The sequence below is a fragment of the Battus philenor genome, unplaced genomic scaffold (assembly GCF_028537555.1).
Source record: "Battus philenor isolate CCGP_79_NKW_IND1 unplaced genomic scaffold, ilBatPhil1.0.hap1 SCAF_27, whole genome shotgun sequence".
In the NCBI taxonomy this organism is placed as follows: Eukaryota; Metazoa; Arthropoda; class Insecta; order Lepidoptera; family Papilionidae; genus Battus; species Battus philenor.
In genome coordinates, this window is record NW_027181690.1 from 5,441,917 (window position 1) to 5,469,572 (window position 27,656).

A 27,656-nucleotide genomic window follows, 5' to 3' on the forward strand; every position below is an offset into this window, starting at 1 on the left:
CTACCTGTTCGAATTACTTTGATACAGTAACTGTTTAACACAGTATCTAACTGTTTATCACAGAATGAAAATATTCACGGGTGTTTTTCGTTTCTTTTTAAGCTTTTTCTCGTTAGATATAAACTGTCATTTTGTCATAAATGTAAACGCATTATTACGTCGATATGATGCATCCTTAAAATGAGTTTAGTATATTATCTGTATATATGTTTTTTTACTTAATCCGTTTGGCGAATATAGTATAGTTTGCTCACAATTCACATTCTTCGACATTTGCGTCGTTCGTGTTTGTCTGGTATACTAGGTTAAGTGTCATTGTGTGACGTTTATTTTTTTTTAAAACCAGTAGTTACGTGTAATGACGTGATGGAGCCCAATGTAGATTAAGAATTACATAAGAAATATTTGTTTTTCTTTATTTTTGTGTATGTGTGAATTGATGAAGCTTTTTTGTTTTTTTACAGGCCTCTTTATCAACGCTTGTTTATCATGTTGATTTGTTAGATTTATAGAGTAGGTAAGCGATTGCATATCAAGTATTTTTAGGATTTTCAGTGCAATATTGGTAGAGAGATTGGTTAATAAATTCTTGCCCGTGCATTTGTGATCAAGTATTGCTTTATATCGAAACGTTTTTGGTATACTGAAGTGAATGGAATCGTTTTGTTATCAATCCAAAGCATTTAGTCATATTGTTTTAACTTAAATATAAGACAGGTGTACTTATTAATTTTCTCATATGATTCATAGTTTTAATTTTATATAATAAACCTTTCGTGTTTTCAATTAGAGTTCGATCAGAATAGCGTACTTCATATTAAACATATAGATATATGACAGATTCGTTTACATATGTACTTACTAAAAGTCGATTTTGATACCATTAATAACAGTTTTTCTAGCGTAGAGATAAATATATGTATAATGTTCTTAAGATATATAAAGTATATACTATAAAATTATGGGAAAGCACAAAACTCCATTTCTATTATATCGTCTTGTCGTTTTTATATGAACTACAATTTTTATCAGTGTTGTATACGTTTAGTTACGCATATGTATATTGTATCTTGTAGTCTTATATACGGTGTTTTGTATCTGTGTACAAGAACGCTACGGTGTGACAGACGGTGGCTTCGCTTACTTGGAATTGGCATTGTTACTGTTTCAAATGTGATTGTATAGATGGTTCTAGAAGGTGGTATCGTAAATAATTTTAAATCAATTTATTTGGTAATGACGTGGTGCCCACGTAATTTTAATAGAACGTATTTCGGAGTGACTTATTTATTTAGATACATCAGCAGTTTACAGATAATTTTAGAGTGTGTACCTTTATAGGAGACACCATTTTAAATTTACTATATGCCAAAAAAAAAAAAATAAAAAAACCATCAAATACGAAGAGAAAAGTGATCGCAAGGAAGGGGAAACATCTGAACCTTAGATACTCAAACAGCTCAATGTTTCCTCTGGCGCGGAGAGTGCTTAAAAACATGATGGTCACCTTACTTATAATGTTTTATTAATAAATAACGATTGATACAAAAATAACTATTGTAGTTGAACGCGATTTTTTTTTCTTTCATAAAATCCTAACACATTTTTTATTGACAGCTAAGAAAAATGTTTGACAGCTAGACGTATTGTAATAGTTTAATTTAGTCTGTAGTTTCTACATGAAAATAAGTTTTTACCTTTTTTGCAATTCTTACATTTTTTCTCTACATACCGTCCTCGTGTCTGATAAAAATGTTAAAATGAATTGTCGAATTGAATGAGCCTTAAGATTTCTATGTTTAATATATTTGGAGATTCATTTTAATTAATATCAATGTTTTACGCATTGACTTATAATGTTAAATTGTTTCCCTTTTTAATTGGATCGTGATGAATAAGGTTGTGAAAAGCAACGAAAGAATGGATCCTAGAGAGATTATCTATCATAAGAAAGTAAAAAAGATTGTGTTATGACGGGAAAGTAAGCGAAGCCGCCCTTCTGAACGCGTGTTATAATAACAATGTATAAATATATATTTATTTATTATAAACGAACTGTGTCATTGCAATTGTAAACATTCCATTGCTTGTAAAACTTGTGTTTTATTTATCATTGATCCTTAAATGAATTCCCGAAATTTTAAGTGAACTGGGTACCATAATGCCACACTGCGATCGTCAACCCGCCGGCCAAGAGTGCCGATTATTATTTATCCATAGATATCTTTGGGGGAGGGTTATGCCTTGCAGTAAACATCTACGATATGAAACGACGACGACTACATAATTTTAGGAAGGAGAGCGCTCTCCTTCAGGAGCCACCAGAGGCCGTAAAGCCTAAGAAAGTTTTTAAAACGGGACGCTTTATGTAGAGAATATGTCCCCTGGAAAAGGCAACTTTAACTGTCGATCATCGAGGAGCTATCAAACAACCTTCGTGACAATAATACAACTTAAGAAAGCGTTATCGTTGAGATAAATGTCTGAAGAAACTCCAGCAACGCTTCTAGCTAATATGATCGGGGAGTAAGCTTCCCCTCTGATATTGGCATATCTTCGTTTCCGACGAGACCGCTTGGTTGTCGAATGGCGATGATGACGACGTGCAGGATATGGGGGTTCTTATTTTCGACTGGAAATTCCAGTATGTGACTGGAATCCTCCCGGTGCGACGTATTTGAATATACAGAGTGTTATTGTATTGTAGATGGCGGCACCTACCATCAGTGAATGTGTGTTAAGCGTCACAATAAAAGTAATGAATGGATGCCCGTTTTCAGAACTGTGTACCTGCACACATACATCAGAACGTTTATCGTTTTAAATTGAGAGTGCTCTAGAAGGCTGGACCCGTTACTTTTAGCAATATACATTATGAATATTGCCATTAGGTACCTACAATATGTTGCTGTGTGGTCATAGTAAAAATGTTACGACCCTTTTTGACTGGCTACATTTATTAGGCAAACATTTTTCATTCCATTTCAAATCGACAATGGAGGATGTCCTATATGAGTATAGTCCTTTTAAAAATAACTTTAATCTCCAGAGATTTAAAATTAAAAGTAAAGCATTAAATGTACTTATTGTTGACAGGTAAGAAAAAATAAAACATATTTAATTTCAAGTCATATTTTAATTTCTTTTGGCTTTTTGTACGTCTTATTTATTAAATAAATACGTTTAACTTAAAAAAATCTATACAATATTCGACATAAAACACATTATACAGCACAGTCTCATGCAGTATCGGATACTGAGTACATATTATGTCTGTAAAAAAAATATATGTAGAAAATATTTTTTGCGTATCACAAAAATATTTAATCGAACGTAAAACAAAATTGAAAAAAGTTTCTTCTTCAACAATGAATTTAAAAATGATACTTATTCATTCTTCATTATGTTGAGTATTATTATATAGCTACATCAAACATTCCATTTAAAAGAAATATCGATATTTATAGTTTTGTATATATAATAATCAGCAGATAATTCTGATGCATTCAAGAAATTATCAAAATGTTGATCTGGTTTGGATAACATCTAAATTTAAAAATGGAAAATTGTAATAAATAGATGTTTTTTGTTTTATATTTGTCCAAAAGTTGAGTATGTTGCATAAGCAATACATATACATATGTATGGCAGTAAATTTGAATTTTATAACATAACTTATTTTATCGTATACAATTACTTTTTTCACTAGATACATATATTCCCAAAACTATATAAGGAAATTTTGCAAATAATTAAGTTGTAATTTGTTATATTTTTTTTAGAAATATAATGGAATACTGCCTCCATCCCTTTTAGTATTGTATTCTACATTATCCTTTAAGGATCTATTACATATGTATTGACAATGTTATAACTAGATAATGAGAAATATGTGGTTAGATGTACCGGTCGATCGATATTTATATAAGTATAATATGTCGACAATAAATATGTAAATGTTTATCCGTGGCTTTGCAACATCCATTGATGAACCATTCTTGTGTTATACACCAACAGCTCGTGCATAATTTGTTCTTAACACATTAAACTGGATAATTAATAGAACATACATATAAATCTACATCCATACGTTTACAACCGAGTCACAGACGCTTCGCAATCTCTTGGATTCTTTTTCTCTTTGCCCTTTCCATTGAGCTCCGCGTATATTTCTTCAGTAGTCCGCATTCTGGTTTCGGGAACGCAGCAAGCGATATATACTGTACTTATAATGCAAACCGCCGCGAAACAACCGAAGACGAACTGCAGGCCGATTGACGCAGCGAGCGGTTGGAATACCCTTAGTTCTACCGACACCAGAGCACAGGCGAAGGCGATCACTATGGAGGTGACTGTGCCGCGGAACTGCAATAAAATATAATAAATAATTTAATTTATATTAGCTTTGTTACATTGCCACTGTGGTCAAATCTTTCAGAGTTTGTGTTTGTACGTGTTTTACGAGTACTTGAGTTTTTTCATCAAAAGTATATACATGTAAATAGTACACGAAAACCTGGCAAACATTATCAAAAATCCCTTTATTCGTCCCTCTCTTTCACCTTCTTTCAATATTGCTGTGTAAAGAGCGATTCCTTAGTCCTGACCGGTGAATATAGCAAGTGCGCTTCCAACCAGTTCCAATGAAAATCTATAGAGGATATATCTATAGAAAATGTCCATGTGTGGACCTGAATGGCTGAAATTGATCTCCTCTGAATCATTATCAATTAAAATATCCATGTCCTATGGCTGAAATTTTGATAAAGATTAAGTGCGCTTGTGTTAAATTACCTGGAAAGAAAACATCTCTGTCATGATTACGAAGGGAACAGGCTGAAGTCCTGCTGCGTCGCAGTAGATACACAGGCAGAGCGCCGCTACAGGCAGCGCAGCGCCACCAGCTCGCAAGGAGAACCACGCGGCGAGAGCAGCCAATGACACGCCCGACACCAGGCACGTCGTTCCTAACAGCGGCTGCAGATCAAAGCTATTTTTAAAACACAAATCTTTCAAGCCTATTCTCTTGAGGATAAGTAATGATAAGCTTGATACTCCTTGAGAATTCTCTACTTTTACGAAGTCATCATTTTTAATACGAAGTCAGATAATTCTCAAAACAAGATACCGGGTTGTCAAATATTGCCCCAACAAACCGCGTACGCCACGCAACTGTCAGAACCTTTGATATTTTTTCGTGGATATATAAATAGCCATGTGATAAGGTGAATACAGATAATCCATATGGAATAGCCATGCGGTTTACGCCATACAACAGTATTTTATTTCTAGGATAGAGAACTTCTTTACTCCAAAATTTTCATTTTCTGAAGACTGAGACCTAAGGTGTGTGGATGGCATATGTAATTGTAAGTGACTGATACTTCTTTTACTTATTTTACACTACTTTACTTAACTTTTTTTTACTTTAATTTAAAGATGTGTTTAATAATTAAAAATTAAATTTGATTTGCGTACTTTTGATATTGTAAGTTTAACAATATATAATTCTTATTAATTACTGCTTTTTAATCTATCTTTATGATTATCGTCAATTGTGCTAATAGACATCAACTGCAAGGCATAGGTCTCCTACAAAGATTGCCAATATGACCGGACTTGCTCGCATTCAGCGATTTCCCACAACCTTAACTATATCGACGGTTCATCTAACGAAGAGCCTACCACGTCTTCTCGCTGGTGGTGGTCACTCGAGCACCTTTCTATTTTACCTTATAATTTTTAATTTAGGCTTGGAATAATTTAGTTTTGATAAGCATTAAATTCTGCCTATTATACTATCAACCATGATGTTTAAGTTAAAATTTAATTTCACAATTGTATTACCAATTTAAGAACCGCTTAAAGTACTAGTTTTACCTTTCTGCCAGTCCTTTCGACGAGACTAGAAGCGGTGCAAGAGCCAATGAGCTGGACGACGCCGAGTAGGGTCGCCTGTTGGTTGGCGGTCAAAACCCAGCTGCCGCTCGCTTGGCTGAAGATGAGCGAGGCGAAATGCAACACAGCCACGCAGCCACACAACTCCCGTGCCAGCGTTATAGTTAGTGTGATGCGGAATGCGCGGAACGTACTTCGGTCCGATACTAAAGAAAAAAAAATACTAAAGTGACAAAACGAACTATCATATATGCATATGGTTGTCTGTAAGAGATTGCTTCGTGTGATAAGACAGTGTACTTTTCTGTTTATTATTATCAAACTATTTAAACGTATCCTTGCGTGTACAATAAAGAATATTAAATAAATAAATATCATTGTACGATACAGTTTATTCATCCATTTCATGGAAAGCATTCTATAACAAAATCCCTAAAACAATTATAAACTATCCAAAAAAAAAAATGAAAGCTTTTAAGGAAGGATTGATCAGTACGGTGTATTATTGTATTAAATATTTTATAAGAGATAAACGTGCCTGGGATCAATATTATGTTTATTTATGATTTTCAAGTAACAAATGGATGACTTAACAGAAAAAATTGCAATATTTTCGAAAAAGAATAACTATCCAGACTTTTGCTAAGTTCTTCTCTTTGTCGTACCTATAAATACGTATTTAAATGTCCGTTTGTAAATCGATGTCTTGACTTTTCGAAAGTGGTTAGCAAACCATATTCGAAAGAATAAATATTTGTGTCATACAACACAAATTTTACATATAACTTCATACAGTTAAACGATTCAAATTGATTAAAATTTTTCGCAAATGTTCGGACTTAGGACACAATTACCAGAATCCCATACTTAACATAATGCTTAAAATAATGTAATGCTATCACTCCATATTTAAAAATAATTCTCGCTTGACTATACATACATATGTCATAGAAGTAAAAGAAATGACTAGTTCATAATAATACTCTTATTATTCTAACTTTCCGCGTCGTTAACTTATATAAATTATTAAATTATATATTAACGCTTCTCAACCATCACTCGGCTGAAGGAATATTTATAACAAATCCCAATCTCTAAGCCATTCCAGCGATATAGTTAAGCCAATACAGAGGTGAAAATCTCTTATTATACATCTAAATCTCTTTTTTATATTTTCAAAAATTCTAAGAAACCATCATAAATATGCGATTTTTGTATCTATTATTTTTAAAGCTATGATATGCAACTTTTTATTGTATGTTTATTATAGATTTATACATATTAGTCGTATATTAATTATTTTCAAGTATATCTTTTCTCTGTGCGTGTATATTAAGCACGTGCGCTACATAGGACTTCATTCATATCACATTTTTTGTTACACTCAGCTTGGCACTCCTAAAACATTTTCATTAATCGTACGAGAGAAATGATCATGTTTCCCAAGGTCGTATTTTTGCTCTTATATTATGCTAATGCATAAAGTTGATATCGGTTAAACAAAGTTATAAACATTGCCCAATATCAATTTAATACGGCCCATCTGCACTATAGATGTTATTTTCATTTTTGAAAAGTGTAATATGCTAATGGTTAGTTTCCAACAAACGCAATTCCCGTAGAAGCTTATAACAATGTGTTCACACAAGTAAACAAGGTGAACTCGTTACTGAGCCACGAGAACTGAAGTTGTTTAGCTAGCACTCGTCTTCGCGTGTTGTCATTTGCGTCAAATTCAGCGTAGCCTAAAAAAGGTAGAGTAGGTCAAGTTGTTTTGTTTACACCCTGTAGCTTACATTTAACGCGTATCAAAATATTGTAAGCATTCCACAAGTGACCGTGATTTTATATTTTACGTTCGTTCAAATTATTTGGGACTTATTTACTAAATTTTAGGATATTTGCCATTGTTCGCAAACGTCTGCCGATTGGTTCTTATGATACATGTAATGCTTCTACTATTTGCCGTTGCTCTTTACTTATGTCAACATCTAATAATTCCTATAATTTGTCATCTTCGCATTTTATGCCCACTATATTTTATATTGCATCTACCAAACCAATATTGCCGAAACCTTTTCTAAAGTATTCGGATCAAAGTTGTGTATTCCCCGCCATTGTTTAAATCTCATATACCATTAGTTAATGATTACTTTCTTTTTTAAAACTTTTTAAACAACATTACATTAAGGAGTAATCTTAATTTTGCTTGTTTTTATTTAAATTACTTTTTGATTATTAATATGAATAGTTGAACTATCCCTCTGTCTTCGCTTATATGCAAGGTTTGTAATAAAAGGACTGGGCTTTGATTTTGGTTGGCATAAAAGATTCTTATTTCCTATAGATTTGAACGGACAATTCACTTTGAGACAATTCGATATAAAATTGTGCTCACGTATTAGGGGGACCGGAAAGTAATGTCCTTTCTGTCGAATGATTTTACAGAAAAACCGATTGATTTTTACCGCTCCGGCATTGAATTTGTTTACTAGATGGCAAAAGGTTGGTGATGACGAAGGTGAATATGTTGTTGATCAGAAATAAAAACTAGTTAAAAATGTAGACGTGTGAATTTAACTTAAGAAAGCGACATTACTTTCCAGTCCCCCTAATATAATGAAATCCTTTTGCTTAATAAAGCAATGAGAATGCCACAATGCCATGCCACTATTAGGCTAACACAGTAAAAAAATATTTACTTACTTAAAACTTTAAGCACTTCAAAGAACCGTATAGAGTTGTTTTGTTCCATCTCGAGTAAGAGCGCTTGCAATTCGTTGTCCACAGCCGCGTCTGTTCGCTGACGACAGCGTAGCCAAGCTAGAGCTCCCCTGGCTTCCTAGGATATAAATTAAGAAAAAATAAATACTTATACATGTCATCACGATCCACATGATCATTTCAGCCGTAAGGCGTCCATTACTGGACATAGACCACTTGAAAGATTTCCTATAAGATCTGAGAGAAGCAGTATACATCCAGCGTCTTCTAATGACCTTAACAAGCTGTGTACATATGACACATACAATTAACATCTGTTTCTTATTTAAAATTTGTATTTTAGGCCATTAAATAATGCTGTTTGGATGTTAAGAATTTGCAGCTTCTTCGACTGTGAAGTGATAGAGCGCTGCAGAATCTCTTTCCAGAATCAGTCAGATGCCTCGAATGGAGCTATTATATCAGATAATGCACTGCATCAATTGGCAGGCCGATAAACTCCTCATTCACTTAGACTTCATGGAGTAATTGGTCTAGGCTCGGATTTGTCTTTCAATACGCTCTTATTGTTCCGATTCGAAGGTCGAGATCAATACAGGACTAAACTTCGATTGACTGATGTTGCGTGAATGGTATTTTTACTTGTCGGTAGACAAATATATCCATCGTTAGAAAATTGTGTGCAAGCTCTTGATGTACAAAATCATATCCCACGTCGCATTTACATGCGCTCAAACCCTGGGTGCTGCAGTTTATACCACATCTTTTATTATATATTTCATACCACATTTCAACTCTTCTTTCTCTATATATTCTATGAATTCACCGTGCGGTTGCCAGTTCCATCGCGATGTAGCGAGACGGGCTGGGTACGTGGCGGTGACTGACGGCCTAAGAAGATTTAAGCAGGCATCCTTACAAAGCATTGGCCTTCACCTTCACTGACCAGGAGTCTGGTCAATGAAGGTAAACAGACCAAAAAAGACCAAATTTTAAATGGACCTTTCAATCCTGCTTTGAAATTCCGTCCCAAAAATGAGTCGATGTTCGCTTTTGATACACTATTCAGCATGTTTTTTATATAACAGGTTTATAATATCACAAAAGTTCTCGTAATCTGGACCAAGTGACAACCCAAGCCGAGGTCCACCTTCAGCCTCCTAAACCTGAATAGGTGGATTGAATAATCCATTAAGATCTTTGTAATGTCAAGTTATGACAGATCTCAATCCGGTAATATAAACAAAGTAATATCCGGAATTAAGGATCGAGAAAGTTCATAAGCTTAGATGATATAGTGTATTCTCTACATTTGGTTAGCTCGAATCTTGTTAATCAGTAATAGCGATAGCCAGACAATGACTCTCTGTCATTAAAATCTCAATTACAATAGCCGCTCTGTCACGTAACATTGTCCATTTTATAATAAAACAAAATATACAATAATATAGTATTCCTCAAAACCGAACGCAATGATAATTATTGTTTGACATAAGAGAAACAAAAAAGTCACCTGCCAGATACCAACTGAAAAAACAGGTTTTCATTTTCTAATAATAATAAATGATATCTTAATGTTTTCACGAGTACAAAGTACAAATGCCGTTGATTAAGACGAATTTACAACAGGTTTAAAACTGGATTTCAATACCCTCCGAATTGTTAGCTTTGTCAATATGCCGACATAGACTTGACGTAATGATAATATGAACATGTTATTTTTAACTTAATATAATTAGATAACAGGTTAATTAAAATATATACGTACTTCCACCTTTCCGCATTTTAATAGATAAGAAGGCGTTTCTGGCATCGTGATGAAAAGTAATAAATGCACCAGCGGCACCGCCAGACAAATCCACAGCGTCGTGTGGTAGCACAGGTACTCTCCTGCTACGTACACCAGCAGGTTGCCAAGGTTCTGGGACAGGATCACGAGGCTGCCCAGCGTGCCCCGTATGGAATCCTCGCTTACTTCCTTAATGTACAGCGGCGTCACAACGTAAGACCCGCTGACGCCGAACCCGACGATAGCGCGAGCTAATATCAAAGCCCATGTGGAAGTCGAATAAATCTTTAAGGACCAACATGCCTGTAAAGAAAAAAAATTATATACATTCGGTTTGTTTCTGGTGATATAGGTGCTGGTTGGCCGCTTGCTTTATCAGAAGCTGCAAAAGCACATCGAGTTCGAGGAACTCGAAGGTCCGCGAACTTAACAAAATTGACTGTTGAACGATTACGATCGCATAAAGGCAGAAGACCAGAAAGGTACATGTGTGAGTGAAGAGTGTAGTCAGCATGACTTGGGATAGCAGATTAATATACACAATTCTGTGTAGTCAAAGTTCCTTGTAAACTTGTTAGACATATCGCGTTACATTTTCTAGTTACTCCATCAAAGTATGCGCGGAACGCAATTGGCAAAACGCAAATGAGATATTTGAGAAGAAAAACTGAGCCAAAAAAAAGAACGGAGCCACCGATACTCTCCCCCTTCCCTGCCCCCATCTGTCTGCGCGCATACTTAAGGCGCGGTACAGCGGGTTCGGTATTTCATATAACACGTGCATATATAATAGAGAACGTGGTTTTCAACTTGACGATAGTAGCGTAAAAAGATTAAAATCTTGACGGCTTCTTATTATTATATTGTTCCAATAAAGTTTATAAAGACAAAATGTTCTAGTGTAAAGACGCTCATTCATTCTTCTCTTGAATACACTTAGGTCATTCACGTACTGGAAACTCAGATCAGAAGTTATTCCACGTCTGCTGCATACATGTAAATGACAACACGTATTGGACTCTCTTCTGATGTTCGATGCATATATTTTTGGCTAAGCTAACGTTGTAGAGATAAATAAAACGGTGCGTCTAATATTAGTGCTGCCGAAACCGCCGTACCGCGCCTTTGGTCTGGATACCTACAACATAGACGGGGTATTTCTATCACTCATGCTCTTTTTCGTGGGCTCTTGTCGCGCTTACCTAAGGAGCGGTTCAGTAGTTTAAGTAGCACTATTGCTCAGTAATAAAAACCTACAGCGCTTTCAATGTGAGCGCAGTAATGTTTACGAAATGTTGATGTTGATGGTTGCCATAATCCCATACTTGCAACCGACCTAGTTTTGGCCCTCTTGAGAACCAACGAGTCGGAACTTTAAAGATGTATCTCCCGCTGAGGTCCCCTTATGGTTAGTCTCACCATGGGATTCTCCGTACTCCACGATCCGCTTAAGCAATGTAAGAGTTTGGTGGCATCCCAATCCAGTATACCATGTCTACTAGCACCTTCAGAAGCTCATTGGTTCAATTACTGCGGCAATGCCCTTTCAGTGACAGATACAGAACCTAATACCATAAAAAAATACTATTTGGCTATAGGTGTAGGTGCCACAGTGGTATTAAAATCTAACGCCAGTAAGAACAATTTTATTAATAAATAAATGAATAATCAAATCATTTAATAAATTCAGTACCGACCTAACCATCAAGAAAAATTATTATTGCATTTTTTCACAGAGATTGGTCATCGCCCTTTCTGTCCACTATTATTCTTACAATGTATTTAAATTTTTCAACATTTTAATCAGAACTGGTTTTTTTTTTCCTCAACTGGCCGCAATTACTAAATGTTAAACGCGACATTAATATTTAGAAGATAATCGAATTTTCTTTTATTCTATTTCTTTAGAGACTTAAAATTTATTCTGTCGCTAAGGCTATTAAGCATATGCCACAATATGTTTAATTCATTTCTAGCATATGCAAAGTGTTTTAGCGCGGTGGCGCCTTGCCGCGGCTTGTGACTAGGAAATTACGGGTCACTTGATTTGACTGTCTTGGGACATGAATTTAGAAGAGCTACTTCCGTTGTGTGTTGAGTATATCATGGACTCTTAACTAAACATTCCAAGGATGCCTCCCAGCCATCAATTACTCTTAGATCTAAAAGTAATTCAAGTATGTTATGGAACAAAAAGTCGCTATGGAGAGACTTGTTGTCTAAGGAAACGTGAATGGCTCTAGTCTGGCTCTAGATAGTATATGAAAAAAATTAGTATCAGTAATACTATACATAGATACACACAATACATTATATAAATATGTTGATGTTTCGAAGATGCTTAATGAAGCCTATTCTAAAGAATACGTTTATGTTCTAGTATTTTATCCAGAGGTTTGAACTCTAAACTTTGCAATGATGATATCAGATAGAGGCCCTCGCGGAATCGTCCCTGAACAAATATGCAAAGTATCACGAAAAAAGGAAAATCAATCAATCCATAATTCTCCGACTTAAGCATGCAAATAACCTTTATCTTTAATCTATAAGTTTTTTCATTTTTATAATATTATTGAGGCTAATAGCCCATAAACTACAAAATGTTTCGGTTTCACGCGACGAGAACTATCTCGTAGTACAAGCATTAGCATAAAGTGGTTAACGGATCCTAGAGTGATATTCTATCACAAGCGACTTAAAAAAAATAGAGGTTATCCTTGTAACTGTTATTTCTTACCTCTTTAGTTATAGTTTCTTTGTGTAAAAGATTACTAAGTATAAAATTTTGGTTAAACAATTCTTACATTCACTAAGATTTTATGTTGCGGCTTTTTATCCGTAACTCATTACAGTTATCATCATAAATCAATGCGATGTATAGAAATATAACAATAATTATATAAAGAATTATTTAAAAGCAAACATCTTAGTCACATGTTGTTTCAATTTGTTCATAACCGGCTTTTTTATTTTTAAATTTTATAAATATTTTTTAACACACTTTTAGGATGCTATTTTATTTTAAAACATTTTTTTTATTACGAATATTCAGTATATACTTTTCTAAACTTTTTAAATAGGCAATAGTTGATACAGAAAGCGTCACCATTATTTTAACCGTAAAACATATACTGCTATACATAAGGGAGGCCTTATATATTTCCGATTGATCCGGTTAGAAGCAGACTGCATCCTTCGTATTCCAACAACCTTAACCATGTTTGTCGAGTTCGGGCGTACTACGCATGCCGATCCGTGGTCACTACTCCAGAACCACGCCAGCGGCCATCTGTTTTGTGCGCGATATATACTTGTTGTAGGAGTAAATAATTTAAACTAAATATCCTAATTCAAAACAAATCTTTGAAGAACATGTCTACATATATGTCAAGTGAGCTACTACGTATTCATCATACACGTATTCAAAAATAAACTTGAAATTGTTTAACATATTTTGTCAGTAATGGGAAACGATAAATAAAAGAAATAACAAACATATTTAAGAACAAGTTTTTTTATATATTCTGTCGTACATTAGGAATCTGGTTATAATTAATATAATAGTGTATTGATGACGTTAGTTAAATCTAAATAATTCTCAGCTTTAAGCAACATTCCAGTCCGCTGAATGAGCGTTCGCTTATATTAACTCACCTCCCCATTCTCAGGTAGGTCATTGATCTAAGTTCCTCACTACGAATTAATCAAGCCGATAAGGTCAATGCGGTTGACTCAAAATCTATCGACATGAAAAATTCGCTCAAAACTCAACCGTACCGTTCGACTTTGATTAAGGAATCGTCGCTCGTACGTTCTGTTCTTGCTAATCATATATATCGAATTCGATACGTAAGACGCCACCGCTAACTTTAAACGCAAATATATATCTTTGTCAGTAGATTCTAAGAAGTAATAACTAGATTTGCTCTTAAACTTCGTTTACCAATTGAATATAAATAGTTTTTCTAACATGATGTATACTGCCTTAATTCTGATCATTGCGTGCGATTTCGCACGTACAGTCGTGTATAAAATAGTATTTAATGCTATTTTTTATTTTTAATATTTTATAGGATGAGTCTACCCGGAGTAAGGCTCTTTCATATATTGCTTTAGTGCTTCAGTGCGAAGGCCCAGAAGAAAAATTTTGATCAAGATTTACAGCGCCGGGTAAAGGGGCCTGTAAGCTGGGCTATTACCTGTGGCGCCAAATTTTGATGAGAGCTGGTTTAAAAATAAAATATTTATTATTTATTTTTCCTTTTTTAAAAAAATAATATTACACAGCACACAATTTTGTATGTCACATCGGGCATATGCAAAAATCTCGCTTCTTCGTCTCTCGAACTTCAAATGTGTTGTTGATTATGCGATTTCTTTTATACTTTATTGTTCTTATTCTGTAATTTCGATTTTTTCCTACTTTTTTTAATTTGGACTAAATTTATATATTCTTTAATGAAAATGTAAAACAAATTTAGTTTTGCCCGGGGCGCACAAAACCATAAAAACTGCTTAAATATTTCTTTAAAAATCAATACATGGAGTATGTTTCCATTAACTAATGGAGGTGACATAGTCTCCTTTTGACAAATCCCCTTTCAATTAATAAATACAAAAATGTTTAATATAGTCATAGGAGTATATTATATATTTGCAACTGATATTAGATAGGTAATATGAAGTTGCTATTAAACTGTACGCAAATATTTGATTTTCAATTTAAACATTTACACAATAAAAAAAAACTTATGTTGTCACTCGAATAAATGTAATGAAACCTGGTAGTACAAGTAAACGTTTCGCTTCTTTTATTTCTGATCTTTACACAGATCTAAATATTGCGAAGCTTATAATAAATGAATTGGAAAAAATGTCTACGAAAAATAAACTTGTTTGAACAAACTTGTTCCAGCTCTCAAGATGGTTATATATAACCATTCAAATCATAAAAACTTTATTGTCACTTATTTCCGTTGCCAATGTGATCTAATTATGTATATTATTAACATTCGTCTCGATCTAGTTTCTTGATTAAATAAGTAAATAATGCTAAACAGCGATGAATTGTGTAACAAATGTATAATAAATAATTTTCTGTTAAATAATAACCATGCAAGAAGACAGATATATTTTGGATAATACTCACTGCCATAGAAAATGACGTCATCATTAAAGCCGTCTTCCTTCCAAAGTTATCTACAATAAATCCAAATAGAAAGACAGCAGGTGTTCCAACGAGGTAAGGGACCGACGCCATCCAGGATATGACGTCCTGATGAACCGGTTCAGCTGCGGGCGTATCTTCGGACATGAGTTTAGGTCCCATGGGGGACAGCCACCCTATTGCCGTTCCATAGGAGAAAACTGGTAGCACCACTGCAAAAAATATAAAATGTTATTAACGAACAAACAACCGATATTTTATTATTTGAGAAATAATTTAATGAAAGATAGATTTCTCCTTATCACCTATCAAAAATAAACATTAATTAACGATAATAAAATAAAAATAACTTTATTCAAGTAGACATTTACATACGCTTTTGAATCGTCTATTGTAACGTTTTAAGTAGTAAGCTATCAACGGAATGCTGATATGTTGCAAAGAGCCGACCAAGAACTCAACAGTTGCACATGTGTAAATTAAAATATCAATCATATCAATGGGCCAAAAAACCAAGTTCCACATATAGCGATCAACTGACAATTCTGAAATGCTATGGTAAGATTTATTTAATAATGTGTTTATAATTTTAGATTAAAAACTAATAAAGGAATAATACAGAAGTCGTAAGAATTTTTAATCCTAAAAATTATTGGTTTAATCACAACGTTTCCCTTACACATTCAAAATAAGAATAGATCTGTCGGCAACGTGATTGATAATCATAAGCTTCAGCACCCTAATCTAATGTTACTACTTTTTTAAACAATAAATTTCTTTTAAAAGAAACTCAAAATTCATTTATTTGTTTCTGCTAATAAGGTACTGGAAGATTTGGTTGTAATCAAATTTTAATTATCAATAATAATCGAAATAATAATTATTTTAGGCAATCGCAATTTGCATCAATCTTATTTATCAAGAATATTTATGTTATTCAGATTTGCCCACCTAGTAGTACTGCGAAGTCGTACTAAAAAAAAGGTAACTGGTTATTAATACTACATAAATTATTCGATAATTTAAAAAATAATGTTATTATGACAAAAAGTTTTCAAATGAATTTTGTACCACTGTTGCCTGTAAGAAATAAATCTTAGTGAGTAGACCGTTATTATATATCAACAGAAGATTAAAAGAAAATGGCGTGTAATAGACAAAACCATTAAGTGCATAAGAAATAAAAATAATATTGTTATAAGATAAAAGCATTTTAATGTTAAATCAATTTCATTTGTACATTAGTGGTTTAAAAATAAATATTATGTTTAAAGTTCCAGGATAATTGTTTGTTTTTTTTTATTCACTAGCATTTATCCGACTTTAACGTTAAAACTTTTTATAATATCCATAATTATTTTTACTTTTAAATGATAGATTTGAATTTTGAATTTGCTCCGTTAATAATACCAACAGATCGGGTAGTTATATATATGCTATATCAAAGGATTGGATCCCAAACAAACCTTTAATAACAACACAATTAATTAATTAATATAAAGATGGGAATCAATTACAAGATTGGAAGAACGTCAAAGAGAATATCTCGAACGCCTCATTACGTCGTTCCAATTGACAAACAGAAACATGAGTCTCGGAACAATTCATTTCAATTTTACTTCAACATTGTAAGCCTGCCGATCGTTCTCTGTTAATTACGGAGTTCATTGGAGGTCAAGAGCTCCACAAGGCACGAGTTTCTAGAAATATCGTCGTATACTAAACAAATTTATATGGCAGACTAACGGATCGAATCACCTGTTGGCAAGTGAAGTGACACACTAAACTCCTTTTGTATAAGACACGTAGTATAAAAAATTACGCTGGGAAAGCACTATAATACGTCCTACGCATTACAGCGCCATTTAGAATTTTGTTTAAGCCGATAATAGCAACAGAGCCTAGATAAGCCTTTTGGACACACTGGGTTTTCAGAGTATTAGACGCAACCACTCTCGCGTGACATATGATTTAGACTTTTTGGCTTTCTATTAGTTAGGCGCTGATTTGAATATTATAGGGTAAAAGTTAGATATATTACATTAATAAATTTAATACCCTTTAAGTCTAAAACTCATTTTAATATCTGTAAGCTATGTTTTCTCTTTTTTTTGAAGAAGAAGATGTTGAAAACAGATTTTTCTATTTTCGATATAGACAACAAAACTTTGTATTATTTTTTCATACTTGTGAAACTTTTTAAATGGCTTTTCCATTATTTGTAATTATATATTACCAAATTTTCTAATTTAGCAAATTTTCTGAAAATTCTAGTGATAGACCACGACAAGGCCTAAAAGTCCTAACGATTAGTTGCTCGATGGATCGTCCGCCAAAGTGTTCAAAAATGTTAATAGCCTATCAAATCGCTACAAGAAATAATGGAACCGCTCGAGCCTTGCCTATTAAGAGCCTCTGCGAGTTCAGTTACTGTAGAAAGCTCTAACCAAGTTAAGCTGTGAATCCCAACGTACAAACAGTATTTGTTAATGAAAAAAAGAATTTGTAGCGCTGTGTAGCACACAAACCGTATTACTGGCCACAGAAACCACAATACTTTTGTGTTTAACCAGTCTTTAGCGTTCGAATCACAAATTGAACGTCGATTAAAATTCGGACGCCATCAGTGATGCAGTCACTGCCATCGCGTTCGGGTCGAAATTGTAAACTGTCTGTGTAAATTTACGGAATCTCGATCACTACTGACAATTATTTACCTCACCGTGGAGAAGAAATACCGTGCTCGGGTGGTAAATCACCTGCATTCACTAAACGCTTACATATTTTAAATAAAAAAATTCTTAAAAAAACTTCTCCAGTATTAAAATTACGATTGGTATATTATTATTATTTTTTTCGTTCTGTATTGAGGCGCCGTCTAGTCGATAGCTAGTAACGGTTATTTCGCATTCGCATTTCCAAATTACACAGCTTATCTCAATGACTAATTTTTGTCAAAAAAAATCTCAAAATACCATTACATGACCCAGTATTATTTTATCTTCTACCATGAAATAAAACTTGCGTTCATTATATTGACTTTTACCGTCAAGGCTTATTTTGAAAGATGGTAAACAGATTGATTAACTTTTTATTTATGGGAGTCGTAACTGTCTGTCCATTGAACTAATAATACTAATAAACGCTGGTTTACGTATTGGAAGTATTACAGATTATTATAGCGATTTAGAGAGCCTAACTTGACTCAGACTAGAATTAGATTGACCCTATCTTGTAATGGCATTTTTTCAATTTAAAGCTACGAGGGCCCCAAACGCTTCGTTGTGATCTGAGTTGACTCGACAACAAATAGATCAATTTTTTTCCCCACTTTTACAATATCCTTAATACAGTAGCACAGCAATTCATACCAGGCTTTATTGTTACTTAAAAGACCTTCCCGTCGTAATAAAGTTTTTCACAAGTTTTTGTTTAATGAAATTTATAACATGACAATATTTTTTTAAATTATCAAAACTAGTTATATAATTTATGATTACATGAAAGACAAAGCGTTCTTTAAATTGTTGAATCAGTTCTCAGATACAAGAGATGCGCTATCAAACAATATGTCTAACAGAAACTTACCACAACTGTGAGTAATGTCAGTTTTATACCACGCTAACACAACATTCTTAAGATTTACAATGAACAGTTATAATAATTTAAAAATAACAGTTTTAAGTAGGCATAGACATTAATTATAAGACGTACTTATCGTACGTTATCCTCTTGGCATAAATAAATAAAAACAATTTTTTCGTTGCGACCTTGACAAGGAACCGAAACGGAGATCAATGTTGCTAAGTGTGTTGACCGCTTAGTAGTCTTACCACTATTGTATAACATTGGTGTTATCTAAGAGAACCTGTTTATTTAACATTTATGAATGAGAAATGTCTAATTTAAATCTAGTCTAGCGCTGGATTTTTTTAATTAAAAACAGTATCGAACTGTCACGACACTACCGAAAATTTCTTCTAGAAAGATAGTACTATTGTATATATATACTTATTTTAAAGTGTCACGGTTAATACTTAATTAGTGGTGAATTATTTTAACGTTTTTAGTATTTCTACTTTTGTATGCATTGTATTGTATTTATTCTGAATGCTATTTCATATGTTTATCTCATTTATACTCATATTTTGCCACTTTTACTAACTATCCCTCAGCAATATTACAGTAATTCTAACATGTAGTTAATATTACGTTTTATAAAACTATGATCAAATGATTGGTATCTTGGTATCTAAGCACTAACAGAACATAACCCGCGAAAAACATTTTAAATTACCATTATTATTCATAATCATTATCATTTTTGATATCTTTGAATCCATATATAAAATTAGACTTTTGATTAAAGGTCTAAATGGACATTTCGGTATAATAACCGCCAATAATTGTTCAAATTGGCACACAAAAGAGTCGGTAAACATGCAGCCTAGATTTACTTCGTGAAGATGTGGTGTATTCGTTTATAATTGTATACCGTAATGTCTAACACGATTACACTTACCGTCTGGGTTATGAATTTAAATTACTTTATTCCGGAACACATTGTTCACCTGGTGATAAGTGATTCTGCGTACCATAGACAATAAGATCCTGTTTTCTCGGAACTCGACACGACACGTCGTACTGCCAGTTCGACTTCCGCTGCGCATGATAAAAAGTATTCATGCCATCAATTATTGTTTAAAACTGGTACGCCTAGATTTTAAGAAAAAATGGGTAATCCAGATCTTAAATACTAACGCAGTCTTTTTTTCAATAAATCATTAACGTCAGCTTTATTAGATTCAAAACATTTTTTTTTCCTAATTGTTTACTAAAATTGGTTAAGTAGCTAATTATTGGTCTGATTAATTATTCCATTTACAACCAAAAAAATCCGCAAACAACTATGACAATATACAAACTATTACATATTTAAACATATATATTTACTCAATTCGCTATGAAAATAAATAATTAGTGTATACTTTTTTATTTCTATTTAATTTCATTTATTGTTAAGAAATTGTTATTATTAAAAAATGCTTAAACTTGATTGATAATTCAAAAGTGGATTTTTTATATAATCAATTAAATTTAATTTAGTGAAATTAAAAACATATTTCTTTCATTGCGATAAAAACCTACAAGTTATACCCGACTATTCATAATAATAATTTATTACCACAAAAAATCTATATAAGAAATCAAGTCGATAACTGTTTAAGGAATATAAACCCTTTCGATCGTTATCGTCTGGAATGTTTGAATTATGTGAATTTGATTGAATCTCGGACCAATCACTTATTCAACATAATTCTGTTTCAATATTTCATAAACTATTAATTTTTTTTACATATAAACAATTTCTGTTTTAATTTAATTTAAAAATTTCAAATTTCTGAATTTACTTCATGTAAAATTATGAATCAAATTTTATTTAAAACGAGTCGAGACACCAAGAGATCCTCGTGGCAACACGTGATGACACATATATTACCAACAGAACTCTGTCCCTGAAATTATCATTTATAGAACAATTAGTCTTCATTATCTGAAAGCATTGGACAAACAATATTAATGACCATTAAAACTGAATCTCCTGACAATTTACTTGTGAATTTCAATAAATCAAGGGTTGTAAAAAGTTGGTTATGATTGAGCGAGGCATGCGCAAATAACATGCCTGCGACGGGTCCATTCAGTAAACTGATTGTTTTGCGACTTAATGTTGTAATAATGCGCAATTACGCATTTGTTGCCGATTCGACCTCACACTGAACACTCGCCTAAATTGAAACGGCCTTTGAATCAAAGTAAACAAAACTTCACCCAAAAACGTTTTCACGTTATGTTATATTTATTTACTCATTGTTATAAGTTGTTATACCGTATTATAGAAGCGTCAAATGTTAGCGCAGGTACAGGTTTTTTTTTTCATCGTTTTAGCCTTATGATTTACCAAGAGTTTTTGCTATGTTTATCAGATCACTTTCTTTTTCTATTATTTTGCGTGAAAATAAATTCCGGCACAAGCCTAAGCGTCCACTAGAAGACATAAGCCCATAGATTTTTAATCGTGCCTGTTTACAGCATCTCCCGGCGAATATAAAGAAGTCGTTCGTTAATTTTGTGGATAGATGTTCTACACTTCGCTTGCTAGTCTATGTTCTCCACTCCAAAACCCTAAACCTTCAGTAGCTATCTGTTTTGCGCGTTATGTGTTTTGAACACTGCCACTTTCGCTCGCCAAGCAAACTCAGTGCATTTTTATTTTAAGATGAAATATTTCTTTTAGATTTTTAACCACATCCCTCCACAAAGTAGCACATGATTTAATAAAAAATATATCAATTTGTTTTACATGTTTCAAAGAAAATTGTAATAAATAACAACAGGTGTCTCATTTCAAAAATATCGAAAACTAGTTTTCTATTGACGCATTCCTTTTAGCCCATTTGACGTCAATATGGCGGTGACAAAGAATGAGAGCTCAAAGGGTAATCGAACAGCCGGACAATCCAAACCTACGTCGTAATAATAAATAATAATTTGACCATGGAAATCATATAACCCTTTCAAATAAAACGTCCCATCGTTATGTATATCGTTAACAAATGTAATAAATTATATTTGACATATTTAGGTTCATTAGTATTTTTTTTATTTCTTCTTACGTATTACGTCTGTTATCATTTGAATACTTCGCCCTTTTGCCATTTCATCACCATCATCGTTTCATCCGTAGAACGTACTTAGCGAGACATAGGTCTCTCCATAGATTTATCATAAAAAAGTGAACGTTTTCTAACGACCTAATAAAGTCTGTGTCCACATTGTGGCAGGACGTCATACGCTGCGCTTGCCCTTCCTGTCTCCACTCCAGAACAATTACTCTTAAATAATCACCTTATGATATATTTGAAATACTAAAAATATGTTATGAAGGGGTTGCCTTTTTTGTAGTATGAATAGAGGACAAAGACTATTAGTTCATGTTGATCCCGTGTTATTTTCGAGAACAATAGGCCTTTTAGAAGAGGTTCTTAAAGCAAACAATGCAACAACTTCCAAAAATTATAGTGCTGGAAAAAGTGGCAAAAGAAACTCTAGCCACGCTTATATCATTAATAGGGGAAAACCTTCTGTATTTGGCAGTATCTCGAGAATCTAGTAGGCTGTAGATAAATCTTCAGTGAGAATATATTAACAATAAGTTTCTGTGCAAATTTATAAAATAATTAAAACAACTTTATCATGCAGGTAAATGTGAAATATGAAAAATCTGTTTAATAAACTGTTAAATTAATTCATGCGTTGATTACGTAATCTACTTATCAAAGTAGTTAAAAAAAGTTCAATAAAAGAAGCGTGGAGTCTCTAATTATTGCCCCGTGACAAACTAACAAGCTACAAAATTTCATTAGTTCCGAACATCTCGTCATTTAAAACTAATACAATAAATCTGTAAACTCATTACGGCTGTCCACCTTAAGTTAGAAATAATTAGGATAGATTAGGTACATTCATATGTAATGAAGGTAATCCAGAGGCAGTAGGTCATTTCTATTATTAGAAGGACTCTCTTTTAATCTGTGTTACATATGACATTATTTTAAGTATATTTCCTGCCACAAATAAAAGGATACAAAAAAATTAGAAGCAATATAACCCACTACTTATCTATTCGCAAAGGTTTAACGAACTTAGATTTATGCATTTATAATAAGCAGCCTTTTGCTACCACTGTCTTTAATCTACGATACAGATTATACGTGGTTCTAAGAAACGCTAAAAGCTTTTATGGCTAAGCTTACTTTAAATATAGTAACATATGAGCACAGTAATAAACTACAAAAAGCTTTTAAAAATTTTATAATTTATTCCTTTCGTGCAAAAAATTGCTAGCGAATACTTAAAAGAAATAAAAATATCTTCATATATTTCTCTTAACGAAACATCATCTATACGAGACAGATTCGATTTAATAATGTCAATAATATTGATGAAACATTTATATAATTATGTTGGAAGCATAGCAAAAAAAATAACATATTGACATGTCAATTGGTTGAATATTAATGCATTCCGTCTCAGTGATTGAACGACATACATATTGAATCAAATAAAAAGTCTTTTCGCAAACATTGTGATATAAACTTGTAATAAAATATCTTTAATAGTACATATTAGAGGGAACTAAAAATAATGTCGCTTTCTTGAGTTAAATTCACATGACTACATTTTTACCATTTTTTATTTTTAATCAACAATATATTTACCTTCGTTATCAACAACCATCCAACAACCATCTTCCAAGTAAGTAATGATGCTACCAAAAAATAGTCAAATATCGACATGAACAGAAACGACATTTCTTTCCGGTCCGCATAACACTATATTTATCTGGCCAGATTTGATATTAAGAAGGTTACATTTTAAAAAGGAAAAAAAATATGACATTTGAGAATTTAATGCACTTAATTTTTAAGAATTTAATTTAATAATTTAATTAGGAAAACTAACATAAAGTTATTATATGGTTTGTAAATTAGGAAAATTTGATTTCAAATATGGCTAAAAAATTGAAATTTATCACTAATTCATTTAAAAAAAGCTGCGTGTACAAAAAAACCTCGATGTTTGGGTTCCTTGAACGAAATATCAAATACATGAGCTCGCTGAAAGAAATGTAATGAACCGTGTACTCAAATGTAATTCTTTATTAAGACGTTATGAAACTGGACTGTTTTTATGTAACTAAATAAACTTGATAACTAGTGATGAAAAGTGGATCACATACAACGAGAACGTGCTAAAAAGGTCGTGATCTAAGATCTGTCAGGCTCCAAAAATTGTAGCAAAATCCCGATGAATTCGCAACTAGGTGCTGCCGCGTGAATGGTGGGATAAGAAGGGCATTGTTTGTTACAAGCGTTCACCGCCGGGCAGAACCACATTTGGAATAGAATCTCTGCTACCAACTGATGAGATTAAAGCTACATATTGGGGCAAGCAGTCGGAATAAATATTGACATAGTTCGGCCGTTTACAAAAGGCATAAGTAGTACGGTCTTTCATCAAGATAACTCTAAATCACACACATCTTTACCTACTTGGCAAATATTAAAAGAAATTAGCTGGGTGATAAAGCATCTGCCATGTGGCTTTGATTTTGTACCTTCATATTTCCACCTATTTCAATCTCTTCAAAAACTATTTAGGCAATTTCAGGAATAAACGTCCAGGAGAACTTCCGAGACTACTTGGCAATTCTTTTATCAGAAGTCACAAAATGTAGTTATTTTGCGAAACGGCTCTATAGCAGACCTACAGTATGGCAAAAAGTCGTCGATCAAAATGGCACCGATATACTATAGTTAAATGTTAATGAACTTTAAAAAATAAATTATATTCGATTTTTTATACATAAAGGCGAATAAACTTTTTCTCCTACTTATTATGATATCTATGCGTCCAACTATAAATTTTTCGCTGATTCTTATTACCATTCATTTTCGACTATTTGCTTTTAATAAGAATAATAACGTTTCTAGAATTGATTATTAAACTCAATGTTGTTGTTAAACTTGTTTTACTACTATCACAACTGTCATAGCGAAAAACATATACTTAATTATATTTAATAAAAACTTAAATATATTACTTTACAAATTCAAAATGTTGAATCTATAAATTAATCGAATATAATTATATATGTTAAATAAGCCTCAAAGTGTATATATATATATGTATATACATGTATTGTAAACTCTATATACTATATAATATCATCATATCTTAACGTAAGTTTGCATTGATTCAGTTGCATTTAATAAATGCAATGATTTCTCCGTGCGTAGCTTCGGAAATACTTTATTCGTAGTTCGAGTCGTAGTAAAATCTTCGTACATTTAAAAATCATAATCGCTTGATATAAAGAAAGCAGCGGTTAATGACCATACAAAAATTTTCACTTTTTATATTATATTTGATGAGAAATAAATTGTGACTATGCCAACATTTTTAGTTTAAACCTTAATCACACCGAGTTACCGTTATCTATATACAGTTACGATTTATGTAGTAAATAAGTTTAATTAATTTTAAGTAGTAGTAGGTTATGTTGTAAAAGAAGATATTTTATGGCGTTAATAACAGTGAAATTGTCAAAAATTTTGTCTATTTCCACTTTTAATTTCATATAATTTTTTTGTTCAAATATAATTGAAATATTTCTAATAAGTCAAACTTAAGGTGTACAAGTCAATTATTAGAATAAGATAATTTAAATATATAATGCTTAATATTCGCGAGGCAAAACTTTAAAAGTTTTTGTTTAAATTTATTGAAAAAGAAACGGTCTTTTAATTTAAACACTTAAATCGAGCGACCTCTTAATTCAGAAGAGTTTTATATTTACTAATATTTTAAATACGGTGTTATCAAAATGAAAAACGATATAATGTTGCTTAACTTCAATTACAGGATAATAAATTATACGCAGCAAAAACCTGAACGGCAAATGCTTTATCACACCTTAATTTATGTCAACATAATGTACGAGAATAGTAAAAAGGGCCTCCTCGCGCCAAACTGTGAAACAAGTTTGTTTTGTCTAATTATTTTAACTTGTTCTATCATGCGGAAATGTCAACGAACAAGTATTTTATGATGAACCCGTTGCTCAGACCTTTAATTATATATTACATTAATGGATTAAATTAAATCTAATAAAAAGCTATCCTTTTATTAGGTTTTTAAACTACTGAATTCATGTGACAACCCACTTACCCCTTAACCTTTGCTAGATCGAGATTTTGATTTTGTAATTTAAATATTAAACAGATAAAAGTACACGTTTTTTTATTATTTTCCTTAAACTTTTAAAATCATTTGAATGCGACATCATTCGATTAGTCCGTGATATAACCAGATGTAATGAAATTTTACACTTAAATTTCAAGGACAAGCTGGTTTTTTTGGTACCCGCAAAAGACGTTTGCCTAGAGGTTAATATTGGACAAAATATATTTTCGGCATCTCTCATCTCATCTCTAAAAGGATGAAACATGGAAAATTATGTAAATAATTGTCTAAAAACGTTAAATAATGTCTACGAAAAAAAAACGTAAGAATATTTATAAATCTATATACATATAAAAATATAAAAAATAGTAGTGACATTCTATTATCAATCTATGTAAATAGTAGTGATATTAATCTGGATGTAAACTGATATAATAAGGTTATTTAGCGTGAACAGCTACGCATATTTTTAAATTAAAAAATATTTATAAAATAGAAGTGCTTTTTGTATATCCATTATTGATGATTTAAAGTTGCCGCTTTACGTAAATTACGAGATATTTTTTCAAACATTTTAGTTTTATTATTCATAATTATTAGATTTTTTTATTTTCCTAACTATATGTCAATAGCTTTAACATTGTTTAAACACAAATTAGCTGCATAATATTGTCCTAAATTTAACCGATTTATTCGTAACGTTAGCTTTTAAAAGCAATATTAAAAACATGTTTTTCAAAATGTTACATATTCTTTATTTTTTTTTATAAATCTTTGTTAACAATCTGTTTAATAAGCCATAAATAATTTAATTGAAACAATTAATTAGACGTGCAATACTAAGTAATTTTGACAAATAAATTTTTAAATTAATAAATAAATACTTACTTAGCAACACCATTAAAATTTGATTAAATTTGCTGCCCTCTGAACAATATTTTTTCACTGTGTACTTAAGCATTTTGGTTTTTTTAAAAAATACAAATCACGGAAAAATTAATATGTTGAAATAATGTGTTGTTAATAACACTTAATTTAAAAATATTTTAGAAGCATTTTTCGTTTTTTTTTTTTTAAAAAAATACGAAACAGCCGTCCAAAATGGCGCGGAAGCGCGCGTCTGGGACTGTATTGTAATTTCGAATGAATGTGGATGCCGACTGGGTCTATAGTATACCTCTCAACACTATTTAAACATTCGCTGCCTACTATCAGTCAAGGGTATGTAGCTTCCCGCGCATTATCCTTTAATAATTTAATAAACTTAAA

At 32.4% G+C, this 27,656-nt stretch overlaps 1 protein-coding gene across 1 annotated transcript; it reads right to left on the reverse strand.

Annotated features, from left to right (window-relative positions):
- Positions 1-3,804: 3,804 nt before the first annotated feature.
- On the reverse strand, positions 3,805-27,520 carry LOC137925545 (facilitated trehalose transporter Tret1-like). The gene is made up of 7 exons (XM_068769003.1): positions 27,276-27,520; positions 15,561-15,790; positions 10,391-10,714; positions 8,605-8,740; positions 5,881-6,104; positions 4,795-4,977; positions 3,805-4,365 (listed from the first exon to the last, which is right to left on the reverse strand). The coding sequence occupies exons 1-7, from the start codon at positions 27,346-27,348 to the stop codon at positions 4,093-4,095; spliced, it is 1,443 nt and encodes a 480-aa protein (XP_068625104.1). The 5' UTR covers positions 27,349-27,520; the 3' UTR covers positions 3,805-4,092.
- Between the last annotated feature and the right edge of the window lie 136 nt (positions 27,521-27,656).